Source organism: Fusarium phalaenopsidis (assembly GCF_050370095.1).
Source record: "Fusarium phalaenopsidis strain FUZ10S chromosome Unknown contig_32284, whole genome shotgun sequence".
NCBI lineage: Eukaryota > Fungi > Ascomycota > Sordariomycetes > Hypocreales > Nectriaceae > Fusarium > Fusarium phalaenopsidis.
The window spans coordinates 1,072,209-1,085,344 of NW_028145414.1; the positions used below are offsets into that span (position 1 = coordinate 1,072,209).

At 47.7% G+C, this 13,136-nt stretch overlaps 5 protein-coding genes across 5 annotated transcripts; 1 reads left to right on the top strand and 4 right to left on the bottom strand.

The window, feature by feature from the left end:
* Positions 1-816: 816 nt before the first annotated feature.
* LRP88_02235 (uncharacterized protein) lies at positions 817-2,100 on the top strand (the record flags this gene model as incomplete). The annotated part of the gene is made up of 2 exons (XM_083238903.1): positions 817-1,897; positions 1,949-2,100. The coding sequence occupies 2 exons, from the start codon at positions 817-819 to the stop codon at positions 2,098-2,100; spliced, it is 1,233 nt and encodes a 410-aa protein (XP_083105498.1).
* Positions 2,101-2,197: 97 nt separating this feature from the next.
* On the bottom strand, positions 2,198-2,542 carry LRP88_02236 (uncharacterized protein; the record flags this gene model as incomplete). Its single annotated transcript, XM_083238904.1, has 1 exon — positions 2,198-2,542. The coding sequence occupies one exon, from the start codon at positions 2,540-2,542 to the stop codon at positions 2,198-2,200; it is 345 nt and encodes a 114-aa protein (XP_083105499.1).
* A 1,695-nt stretch (positions 2,543-4,237) lies between these two features.
* On the bottom strand, positions 4,238-5,194 carry LRP88_02237 (5'-methylthioadenosine/S-adenosylhomocysteine nucleosidase family protein; the record flags this gene model as incomplete). The annotated part of the gene is made up of 1 exon (XM_083238905.1): positions 4,238-5,194. One exon carries the CDS (start codon positions 5,192-5,194, stop codon positions 4,238-4,240), a length of 957 nt encoding a protein of 318 aa, XP_083105500.1.
* Positions 5,195-7,778: 2,584 nt separating this feature from the next.
* On the bottom strand, positions 7,779-8,641 carry LRP88_02238 (uncharacterized protein; the record flags this gene model as incomplete). Its single annotated transcript, XM_083238906.1, has 2 exons — positions 7,779-7,819; positions 7,873-8,641. 2 exons carry the CDS (start codon positions 8,639-8,641, stop codon positions 7,779-7,781), a joined length of 810 nt encoding a protein of 269 aa, XP_083105501.1.
* Positions 8,642-10,075: 1,434 nt separating this feature from the next.
* Positions 10,076-10,453, bottom strand: LRP88_02239 (uncharacterized protein; the record flags this gene model as incomplete). The annotated part of the gene is made up of 1 exon (XM_083238907.1): positions 10,076-10,453. The coding sequence occupies one exon, from the start codon at positions 10,451-10,453 to the stop codon at positions 10,076-10,078; it is 378 nt and encodes a 125-aa protein (XP_083105502.1).
* Positions 10,454-13,136: the final 2,683 nt, after the last annotated feature.

Consider the following 13,136-nt stretch of genomic DNA (forward strand, 5'->3'; position numbering starts at 1 on the left):
TCCTATCCTATGGAACGTTTTCACCTCTCTCGGGGATGGTTGTCAGGTCTTTCACTGAATCTGGCAACATGCTCGGGATGGTACTACGCAGGTTGAGAAGGGTGTGAAGGGTGGAACTGTGTCCAACAGAGGCTGGTACTAGAAAATCATTATACGTGCAGCCAGTACGTCTCTTTGACCACAGCTGCTCAGTCATACAATGCGAACGGCCACAAGGGTTCTTCGCGCCATGTCCATCCCGTCCCCGCCTCGTGTATGGGTTACGTTGGCTGAAGGCGAGGCATGGGATGGGATACTTGCTCAGAATGTGGATGGCGGGGAAGGGGCCGATTGGTCGCGTCGTGGAAATGGCAGACGATGCTGGAGCATCCCTTGGTAAAACTGTCATGGTTTTTAATGTTGGGCAGAGAAGAGGTTATTATCACTAGTCGACAGGGAGATGAATGATTCTGATCAAAGAAGTAATTAGAATTACTCCGTAGACACGTACAGATCAGAGGTTCTCTCTTATTGGTTCATTATGCCAAGGGGTCGAGTCATGGTGGGGTCTTTCATCAGTTAGTGGAGGGATCGTTGCCCAGCAACTGATGTCAACATAAAGCCCCACCAGATACCAACACACTCAACACAACCACACGCAACCCAACCCCATCGCGAGGTAAGGCCTTAAGCCTAAAAAGCTGCTTTTGTTCTCGAGCATGTCAAGACAACAGCATGCACAATCTCGCAATTGAAGCTTGGATCAGCGATCTAGTCGAGGAGACAGCCGACGTATCCCCAACCCAAATACTCCAGCCCAAGCGGAAACACAGCGCCATGGCGAGCCCGGAGAGGCGGTCCGGCGTGCTTATTGATCCTGATGTGACTCCTCGACCTCGAGCCGCCGAGGAACTACAACAGCAACAACAACATGCTATTACCACCGACGTCTCCTCCTTCGTCGCCACCCTTCGAAGCAGCAGCGTCTTCTCCCCATCATCGCCCAAGAAGAGGAGGCGTACCTCTCCTTCGAAACGATACCCAACCACCGCCAGTCTTGCACAGCTTAAGCGGCCAATTCGCGTCTTTAACCCAGCAGACATGATGACTGAGTTGCCCGAAGAGGACATTGGACTATACAATGAGCTCTTCGCCGTGTCGTGCAAGTCTGCGATCTTACCCTCTGGGCTGAAGGAAATCATGGGCACGGCTGGCATCACCAATGCCGGGGTTTTGCCATTCATGTGGCAGCCCGAGGACTTGGGGGCTGACGATGAGTTATTGGGTAGGGAGCACACTACGATGACGGATATTCTACACGAGGCCAAGGATGCTACCAATTTCAACAAGGGCGAGTCAGCATGGAACGGCCACGTACACTATCCCATGCTCAAGCTCGCTCTATCCTCATTTTCTTCGGTCAAGGCCGAGACCATCACGAATGCACAGATCGTCAAGGACTTTCAACCAGTGACGAATGATGACTGGGCAACTGGGTCTGTTTCATCCAGCGCCGCTTCAAGCCAGTCTAGTCTCGTCAGCGATGCATCTTCCGTCGAGCCTGTGAGGACATCGGTTCATAAGATGGTCGACTATGCCCTACTTTTTTTGCCTGACGATGACCTGCAGTCCAAAATCGATTCATTGCTTGTCCAACAGAAACATCGGACAATCAACCAGACAGCGTACGAAGCCTTGAGAACACGACCAGCCCCAGTCTTTATCGAGACCAAGGCGTCAACAGGCACAGTAGCCAGCAGCCATGTCCAGCTAGCTATCTGGACAGCAGCATGGCAGGAACGTCTACGGGCCATAACCACTCGTCGAAAACTCATCACTGTCCCTGTCTTTCAGGTGTACGGCAACGTCTGGCAAGTCTTGTTCGCCGTGGATAATGGCCATGAGATGGTGAGTCACCGTCAATTGTCAAAGTATCTAACTCACCACTCTACAGTTGCTACTCGACCAGTCTATGAGGATTGGAGACACTTCTACCATCCTGGGCATGTACCAGCTCCGAGCAGCTCTCGCAGTTGTGGCGAAGTGGGTGGAAAAGGATTTTCGGGATTGGATGTCTGGGTTTTTAGGCGAGGCAATAACGACACCCTAGCGAAATATTGAGACTTTTCTATACTTGCGCATTATGTATCCAATTGGAAAGGGAAGCAAGGGAAAACGAAGACCATGCCGTGATTCTTCGAGCTCATATAGGTGATGGCTACGTTGTCGACGAGAATAGAATAGAGTTGCGAGTGAAGCCGTTGTGTGTGGTGGCGGGGGAGACCTTCCAAGGCCTACTTTCTGGGTTCTTCTGACGTGTGAGATCATTGGTGGTCTGATTGGACGAGGAAACAGCAGTATATGTTGTAGTCCCAGTACTGAGGTCGAGGGCGGGAGTGGTTGCAGTACTGCCCGGAGTTCTCCTGGCCATTTCCTTGACAGCAACAGAGGAGAAAATCTTGCGAGCAGTCCTGCTGTTTGTACTAGCATCGACCACTGTAGTCTCGAGGAGCTCGTCAATATATTTGTCGTTATCGGAATCTTGGTCATCGTTGTGGGACATCTTGGAGAGATCGTCAAATGTTGGTCGTGCCTGAGATAAGTGGAAATCGGTTGGTGATTGTAATGATCTCCTCAAATACGGTTGTGCATCTCTGCAACCTCCTCTCCGTTGCATGTCTCAAACTCGCCTTAACGGGGCACACAGAGCGAGTCCTCTGACAGCAGTACCCGCGGCCCTAACTTGAGCTGACTTTCTTATCGGCCATGTCACCCTAGGCAAGAATGCTATTTCTCCTACAAATCAAAACTCCATAGTAATAAAAAGGGAAAACGCCGCAGTAGCTAATTAACTCAGAAGAATACCTCCTTGATAGTAGGTATCTTATGCGTTATTGAAAAGAATACTCAATGGCTTTACTTTGAAGCTCTGGGTTATTCACGGCGTTATTTATTACTCTAACCCTAAACAATAGACGTTAATCTTGTAATTACTGTCTCGGAGTGACCCTTTGATTGTTTCTATGTTGAGGTCAATCTTGTATGACTCTCAGAAACGGTCTTCGACCCAAGTTCTCACGTCAGGCACTGGGCTTCAACCACGAGCCCTAGAAGCAAGGCGTGATCTATCGCGTTGCGAATGGCAAATCTACATCTGAGGATACAGCATAGCTAATGTACCTTCTGATAAAGCACAAGAAAGCCGACGGGGCAAGTATGTTTGTTTGTATAACGGGTCAACTGAAGATGCACCAAAATGATCAAGTACTTCGTAATTCGCATATGGTGGATCCATTGCCAGTTTGCGGCTATGGTTCATGTCTAGGGAGATAACCGATGGCCTCGCACTCTCACTACGAAGAGCTGTGCACTTATTATTCGATATTTATACAGGGGTAACAAGGGAAAACTGGAGAAAAACTCGGTTTTGCCGGTTCAATCAGCCTTGCACATAATATGTATGGCGAAGAGCAAGTTCAAGGGTTCTCATCAACATTACTTGCTGGTTGCCGTGGCCGCCGTACATGTTTACCGTACAGATCCCAAAACATCCTAGATTTGGCATGACAGGACATGGATATTGCGTTCAGATTTCAGTGGACATTGAGATCAGAGTTGTCAAGGTGTGCGTAAATAAGGTGTCTGAAAAACGCTCATGGGCTTATTTCAACTTCAGAACTAGATAAAGCCGAGTGTGGTGATGACTAGAGTCGTCTGAGGCCTTTTCTCGAGGACAAAATGCTTGGAGAGCGTCTTGTCCCTGTTTCACACTTCGGCATGCTACCAGTTCCATATGATCCGTGCCCGAAAACTTCGGACGTAGCCAATCCCATCAGGTTATGGCGGTAACGCTGGTCCAGGGTCAGCTGAGACTTGCTTGATGTCAGCGACCTTGCCAAACATCACTTGATTGGATACCTATTCTAAATCACGATAACTTGTTCCACAGAAGAGAGAAAAATCCGGGATTCTACTCGCTCTGTTGCATTTCCATTTCTCTACCACACAGATCGTTTCCGTTCCGTTTTCACCAACCTTTTTACTTTGAACTCACGCTGGAACCTCAGTTCTAATAGTTTGATATGAGTATTGGGGCACAGCGCGTCTATAGCTATAGCACATCCCTTTAAGGCAAGCGGATTGCCATCTGCATGTGTGATGCGTTCAAGTAAAAATTTCATTTCTAGTCTCTTATTGATGGCACCCAATGATTCAAAAACGCCTTTGTGCAGGATGCTGCCGTCGCTGCTACGTATCGCTAAAAGACTTTCGTCTTACGACTATCTGCGTAATCGCAACCACCCTTGATGACAACGCAGGGGAATATATCCCACACTCCAGCACCCTCCATTTCAAAGCCAATAATATTATCTCGCTGTGATATCGCGTCTCGTTCCTTCCCGGACTTCATGACTGTGTCTCCTGACGCGATGAGGCCGAAGTGAACCGCAGGCTGTGGTGCACCTTGAGCAAGTCGATGGCGGGACACTGGCTGAGCTCTGCATTCGCTCATCTGACACACCATGCTACCGCCATCATGGTGGCACGCTGCCCCAAAGAGCTTGTCATTTTGTGTACCTGGGTACTCTGCTTTCAACTTGGTCTCTTTTCGGAGCTCATCAAGATAGTTGCTCATGTGGTTGAGTAGCGTCTCGCGACCTCTGATGCCCCTAAGTTTCGCTAGAAGGGCACGTATCTCGGGATTTGGCTGCCCTAGTGAGTCTAGAAGCGTATCCTTACGCTCGAACCAATCGAGATGTTGCCGCCCAAGGTCGTATTGGACGATACCGTCGCTAACAATTACGTCACCTAAGACGATCTCCTCATTACTATCAGGCGCAAAAGGGACTATGCCACACACGCCCACGACAAGGGCTAGCTTGATATCAGGGAAGCTCCCACGGCAGTTAGCCGCAACGGATGCAGCGTTCGCCTTACCCATGCCTGGCATGTGGATCAGTACGACGTTGTGGGGTCCGATCGAGCCGGTGGTGTAGGCGTTGGAATCGCCGGTTGCTTTACCGTAGCAGGGCAAGTCGTCATCCCAGTGCTCATCGAACAGGGCCTCAATGGCGTCGGCCTCGATTGTGAGGGCACAGATTATGGCAATTTCAAAGTCTCCCTGGCGGGTGGGGCGTTTCCGTTTTGCTGAGTGTTTGGGCGCCAGGGGGTGCTCCAAGGCTTCTTTGAGGCCGCGGGTAAAGTGTTGGTGCATCTACAAAAGGTGTATCAACCATACCGGATAGATCTGCAAATCGCAGTTCAGAATTCTGTCATCAAGAAATATGCAAAGACCTCAACGATAGTTCTTGATGAGTTCTATGGGATTGTGACCGCATTCAATGAATCGCAAAGCTGGATGACTCTTGGTCTGGACGCGTCTCATCAGGCTCTGACCTACACCAATACATAGTTATCTATCAACAACTATCACACTGAGCAGTCTCAAAGTTTCACTATAATTCAGGATATACTCCAGGTTATCGGTACTGTCACTATTGTCGTCGCTGTAGTCTTGACAGATGGCGCAGCCTTGCTCGCGATTGGTGCACTCAGCGGCGTGGCATGGCAGAGGAACCACGTCACGGCACGTGACCCCACAGATCTTGAAGCAATGGTCACAGCAGCAGCCGGGCACTTAGCAGTTCTCCTGTTTCTGTACCCTTAGTTCGACTAAAATATCAAACAAATTTGGAAGCCCTCACTCTTGTGGCTCTTTGCCTCTAGTGATCTCTTCTTGTACTAACAGTCGAGGAGCATCTTATGTGCCCTCCATGCTAGTCGACACTGATTTCTAGTATTCAAGCGGTGCAAAGGCCCGTGGGCTACCTGAGGACCCTTCTACCTGAGCGAGAATGCCTCCAGTACGTTGCTGGTATACTTGAGTGTACACGACTGGATGTTACCAAGTACTTTCACCGTCGCCCTGTGGAAGCAGGTACCCCCCAAGCCCAAGAGAGCTAGCTTGCTCGTACCAAGCTTGCTTTAAGGTTTGTACTGCGTGAGTTTAGGTCGTTTGTTTCTGAGTCCCAGTGAAGGTGCCTTCAACAAGCAGTCTGATCCGTGAGTGACTCCCGAGTGGTGTCGTGACCCCAGGAATAGCAGCAAACACGCATTGCAGTTGGCGATTGGAAGAGCCAATCGATCGATCGAGGAGCACATAGGTGCGCTCAGGGGGGTGAACGGCTGTGTAAACAACTTTGGCTTCGCCTTTTCCATTCTCCCGCGAGGAGAGGCGGTGCTGGCGGTGTCCAGGCAAACAAGCCGACTGAGGGCTCATACAACCAATAATAACCGCCCAATATCAATATCCCGTCTAAGAGATGCATGGAATCTAAGTAGAACCGGGAGATATTTTCAGATATTTCATACAATAATCTCGGGTACCAACACTCGATGAAGAGACACTGCTAATTATACGCCTCTTAATCTTTGACCTGCCCACCGCCTCAGTCGATCTCCCTGTAAAGCGGACCCCTGCTGCATGTAACATGTCCATAATCGTTGGCTACATACGGGAGGTCTTCCCATATTATAGCTAGATGCATTAGGGAGCACGGCTTTCAGAGGCTTGAAGGAGGTATGATCTTTGGCTGGGACATCTTGGAGGGGTATCGAAAGGATAGTCAGCTTCAAATTAATTCAACATAAGACATCTATTCTCGCTCCCACAATAGTGACCCGGAAAGAAAACTAGAACCAGTATTTGCTAGGTTTCTTTTGGGCGGTTGCCTTCTGCAACCAGACTTACCTGGCGATAACTACGGGAGGAGCCTAGGAACGAACAGTGGAGATGCTAAACAGTCGGGAACATGAGCTATTGAGCAGTGCTTAAAGTATACTTGGGCAGTAGTAGAGCCATTAGTTGATTTTGCGCAGGGGCTTAATTAAACCAAGTATCTATTCATATCAAAGTCTACTGTGAACAATGCGATGTCACAGACCAGGAAAAGGGGTAGCCTTTGTATTTCTAACCCTAACCCCAATAACTAAAGCCCGTCTGTGATCGCTTCCAAAGATGATAATGCGAAATGGTGCGATCGAACTCCTGGGCCCGGCCCGACATGCTAGTCTAACCCTGTTAATGCCCATAGCACGTCACCGTGTCACCACGTTATGGCTTTTCAAAGAAACGCGGGACATTACGCCGGTTACCCGTCACATTAGCAACCAGTTCTCTGGTATCAGTATCTTCCTCGTGCTGCTCGAATGGATGATTCAGGGTCCGTCCAGACCAGTAATCTTGCCACTTCTGTGACCTCCGCCTATCTCGTTGATGGGCTAGGGCTACTATATTTTTAGTCGACTCCTCTTCACTCACAAGCTCGTTCCATGACGGAAGAAGGGGGCTTGGGATAGTGGACATTCTTGAATCATCGAAGAATACCCAGGCTCGTTGACGGAAAATCTTGAGCTGGATATTATGGATGCGAAATTGTCGGATCTGCTGCTCAATATCGATGTCTGGAAGAGGCGAATACATGACGCCAGGTATGAACCTGAACGAATCGATGTAACACTCCATCCGCATTTGCCAATCCCAGATATCCGTATCATCAACACTTAGGGATTTGTGACGCCCAACGAAGTGGGGATTTGATGTCCAAGGAGTACAATCCGTAGAATATTGGTACGAAAGAGCATCGAACCACTTCCTGAGGTATTGACCATTTGTGCCATCCGTTGCCAGCGATATAATTACAGAGCTGAGCAGGTCAAATCCAAGGCAAGGAAGGATGTCTCTCATCATCCCATTCATTAAGCCGCATGAGTACTGCTGCATGTCGAAGTAGACATTGTCAGGGAAGAGCAGTCCGTAGTGTTTGCAAGAGGCAAGGGTCTCAGGCTCGACCTCGACTGTTTGGTTGACAGTGGCAACATTGAATTCTGAACAAGTCGGCCGATCTGGAAACCAGGAGTCCTGGCATTGAGCAAAAACAGCACCATAGAGGCTCTTCAGATATTCGTGAACACAATAGAGTGCCTCATAGTCTTTGAGACTGAGCCTTTCATGTGAGCTGGTGACGATATCCGAATATGTAGTTCCCTCCAAGTAGGGCCATACTTTCGGGTGGTAGACCTTACAAAGGAGCTCGTACCTCACGAAAGCCTGCAGGAGGCGACGCCTCTCAGATTCCCTCATGGCACCAAAAGCCACAGGCTCGACATCAACATCTCGACCTTTGAAATGCATTCTAGGGACGATTGACGAAATTTCCGGGAGTGCCATACAAGCTCGGGCAGGAAATGGATCCAAGGACTTTGCAAGATAATCTTCGATGAATGTGGCTAGCCGAGAGAAGAAGCGGTAAAGTCTGGAAATGTTTTCGGCGTCGTACTGCCTTGAATACTCCGGAAAATGACGGTCTTTCCATGAGCCGAGACATCGGGTAATGGCGAGCATAGATGTCGTGGATTCGGGCGAGTTAGTGTCGATAGGGGGAAAGTGAATGACTGCTTGAGCATCTTGGATAATACTGCCATGACAGTCAATAGCAAGAATCTCAGCAATTCTATGTCGCATGATACTCCGACGGTACTGAACGTAGTGTCGAAGTGCTTCTGGCGATGCTCGTATAAGTTGCATAATATCTCTTTCGGACTGAATTTGAGCGAAGACATGGGTAAGTACCAATGATGGCATCTTAGAAAAGACGTCCATTTTGCGCGTGTTGAAAATCAGATAGCGATAAGGGTGAATTCGTGCAAGGAGAAACTTTGATCTGACAGGTGTGTAAGAAAACGAGAGATGGAACTGCGAGAATCTGAGGGACTAGGTGTTTTATATGTTTCAAACAAACCTTAAAGCCTCTTAGCGAGTCATCACAATTTCTTTCTTGGACCTCGGCTTTATTAATGGTTTGAGTTCTGCAACTGCAGCACTCAACTTTCTGTTATAATAAGCTTTAGTAAAACAGTTAGAGTTAAAGCCGTAAAGACGCCCGGATTGTGAGGAGTGCAGACTGGCTGCTCTTGAGACTGAGCTAGATACTTGGCAGCGGTACAGCTGGACGTCGCGATACCTGAGAACAACAGCAGAGGAATGAAGCCTTACTCATACCTGGGGGATGATGAGAAGCCACGAATGCAAACCGTCACAGCTGACGAATGGAAGAAGAAGACTTGGCTTCAAAGGCACTCGCCAAACGCAGATTTTCTCACACTACTAAGGCCATACCCGATGCATAGCGTGAATGGCATTACTAACCAAAAAAGTAAGACACACTCCTAGAATACTACACTCTAAATAACCTTTATTAGTCAAAAAGCAAGCGCGTTGTACGTTATGATGGCTCGTGCCTCCACGAATCTAGCCAACCTGGATCCTTGATCAGGATCACCAGCCAGGATTGCAATGGCCGAAAGCTGAAGACACCCCAACACGGATTTGCAATCACTGCTAGTAATTTATTTACGTAGTAACTTCGTTCATTCGCATAAGAAACCTTGCAGTGCCCGTGACTGAATATGGGTGTACCTCTTTTTCCGTAAACACTTGGGTCAACGCACGTGCTTCCTCAACATCACTCGTAACAAGGATCTTAGAAGAACCTTTGTTGAGGCTATCATAGCGTCATTTATTATAGTTGTAAGCGTCATCGACTTATTACTGTATTGTTGAGGCTTAGGTATAAGCTTTTGTTGTGTTAAGGCTGTATTATCTTTGTTGAGTTGCTCCGAGGCCTCCGCCCCCTGGCCTTCATTGGGCAAACACTGAAAATTGACATCTGCTGGCGGTGCCCCTGATGCTGGCGAGCTCCCCCCTGTGAATGTATTCACTCTACTCGCCACTGGAATCAAGCTCGGTGCCAGTGGCATTGGGTCTCAGGGAGAGATTCGAGAAATGCTCGAGCTAGCAGCTCAAAACAACATGAAGCCATGGGTGGAAAAGAGGCCGCTCAAGGACGCAAACCAGACGGTGGTTGACATGGAAGCTGGGAAGGCTCGTTATCGCTATGTCCTAGTCATCGAGAAGCATGCCAATCTGTAGATAGGTAGGTAACCCATGTAGAGATTGAAATGCAATTGTATTTGACTCTTATTCAACATAAAAGGCCCTTTGTGTATTCGCGGTCTATCGCAATTTACAAGGTCTTCAAGTCTCCAGGCCACTGTTCACCTCTGGTAAAGGTGCTCTTGGCATGTTCGGACCCGTCCAGGAATTGCTAATCTGATCAGCAACAACATCTGTGCTTTCCAGTCCGAACCAGTCATCTCTGTCGATGGGGGTCAATGCTTCAGGATCTCTCACCCAGAGCGCCTCAGGATCACCGTCCCAATTCCACGTGTCGTATCTGTTTGCCATGGGGAAGGTCACACCGGCCGAAAGGAAGTCATGCTGGATGCTAGGCCTCATGGTTGGGCTGCCGTTCTCGGGCTCAAGATGCGCTGTACCGGCGAATTCCATCGTGCGGTTGATGAGCGCCTCAAGCACGTCTCTATGCTTTTTCAGGCCGGGGGTTCGCTCGGTCATGACGAACATTGTTGAAGAACAGCTCTTAAATAGTTAACAACGGCAACGGAGAACAGCCGTGGATCTATAGAGAGGCAGTAGCTGGCAAATGTTTAGTACGCAACGGGTGTTATAGCTAGCAAAAGGCCTTACCAGATAGTCACACCACTCAAAAAGACGCACTGTGAAGATACAAATGAGTGAGCGTAAGAGGAATGGTAGTGAGGCCTCTTGAGGAGATGGAAGGTCTGGCTCTAAACACCGCTTGATAAGAGGCACGCCAGGTCGAAAAGTTCCAAGGAAAGGCCTTTGGAGGAGCGAAATTGCTGTGAAGTATTGCAGATTGAGAAAGTCCGCGTCCGCCTCCGGAAAGTATGGCAGCGAGAATTTCCAATGTTCCAGCGAAGCGAACAATGGCTCGACCTGTAGGAACAGAGTCTCCTGGGGTTCGTCGCGAGAGTACACCTCTGTCTTGATGCGGGAGTGCAAGCGCACCATCTGCATGACTTTAATCCAGAGCTTAGACAATGACTTCCTGAGAACATTCCTGTCTGAGCCTATGTTATCGCTGCTTGGCTGGGCCGTAAGTCCAATATCGTAGGCAAGGCCACCTGTCTCTGATGGTGGAGTTGGGTCAATATCCCTGTCGGCGACACTGAATGGCCTGCTCAGTGCTATGGATACGCCACGCTCGAGGGAGTACACACTCCAAAACAGAATGCATTGTCTCTCGGCATCGTCAGCAGCTAAGCCATGGTAATGTGACTTTCGATGCAGCCGAAGATCAATGCATTTGCGCATGGCAAGTCCGATTAAATCCCATGTGCTTGGGCTAAAGGGAGATCACAGGCTGTATAAGATGAGTAGCACCATCACTTCGAGATTATCAAGTGCGTGAGATTGTCTTGCTGCGGCGATATACTGGAGGCAGTATTTGACGAATCTCTTTGGCTGAGGGCCTGCATATAGCTCGGCGAGCTAGACCAAGGTTGCGCGTATGGCACACACCAAGTATAGTTTGAAGTTGCCCAACTTTTCGGTAAGATCTGAAGTGACGGGATTGAACCGTTAGGAACGGGTACCGAGGGTGGAACCCATTATGTTCAAAGATAATATATGCGCTAATTAGATAAATTTAGTAATTCGCCGAGATATTATATTTAAGCTCTAACTAAGCTTATACTCCTTATTGGTTAACTTACCTTAATAACTACTACTTAAATGTTTATATCTTTATAATTAAAACCTTCCTCTTCTTTAAGTTACTTTTATAACTTAATAACTTAAAAATCTTAATCCCCTCCTTAAGCCTTAGTAATATATCCTCTATAATTTATCCTTTATAACGTACATGATAAGCGAGCGTCGCAGACAAGTGAGCGTTGCACTTTTCCCTCTTACATCTAACTTTCCATTTGATCAATTGATTCCCGACCACCAAATATGTCAGACTCGAATATAGAGGCTAAAACCCTTCTTGCCCTTCAGGCCCTTCAAAATAACCCTAAGCTAAGCATCCGACGCGCTGCAGGGACCTACCGGGTCTCTGAGCATAGGCTACATCGGCGACAGAATGGCATTCAAGCTCGACTTGATACTATCCCTAAGTCACGCAAACTATTAGATCTAGAGGAATAAATCCTTATTTAGTTTATTCTCGACCTAGATTCGCGAGGATTTCCCCCCTGGCTACGTAGTGTGAAAGAAATAGCTGATTAATTGCTTGTTGACCGCGATGCGTCACTAGTTAGCGTGCATTGGGCTTTAAACTTTGTTAAGCGATACCTAGAGCTTAAGATGTGTTTTTTTTTAGAAATATAACTACTAGAGAGCTAAGTGCGAAGACCTAATTATTATTTGCGATTAGTTTCGGCTTATAGCGAATATAATCGCGAAGTATAGTATTTAATTAGATAATATTTAAAACTTTAATGAGATTAGCTTTCTTATAGGTATAATTATAAGCGGAATAGTAGTTATAGGCATAGAAAGGCATGAAAAGCTAAAATTAGTATAACCTAGAAACCAGGAATGGATTACGGTTATTTAAGCGATCAATGTAGAAGGCTAGTTGATCCCGCCGTTTATCATCGGTACGGGCTAATATTACCTCGCTAACTAGTACTAAGAAAGTAACCTCCCGGGCGATTAGGCTATTACGATGACCTAAAATGGCTAGACTGATAACGAGACTAGTCTCGAGTGGCTAAAGCACTTTGACCGGTGTATAACCAATCGATCAATTGGTTCCTATTGTCTCTTAATCCTCGATAGCCACGAAAGTCACTAGTCGATTGAATTTAAGAGATATTATGAGGAAAAGAAGATCATCCGGCTTTATATGCCACCTCATTCCTCTCATCTACTCTAGCCCCTTGACGTCGGGTGCTTTAGCGTGCTAAAGCGAGCTTATGGTCGAGAAATAAAGCGATTAATCAAATGCTCTATAACCTACGTTTTAAAGACTAAGTTCTTTCCGGCCTTCCACGCAGCACACGAGGCCACTATGACGGAAAGAAATATCAGGGGGCTTTTAAAGGAGCTGGCCTTGTTCCCCTTGACCTAGAAACTATGGTCTCAAAGCTTAATATGTAGCTATGGACTCCAATGCCTGCCGAGGAGGGGGTTAAACCCTCTACCCCTTGGGTCTTAAGGACCCCAAAGACTATGCTTAAGGCCGGATCTTAGTCTAAATACCTCGAAA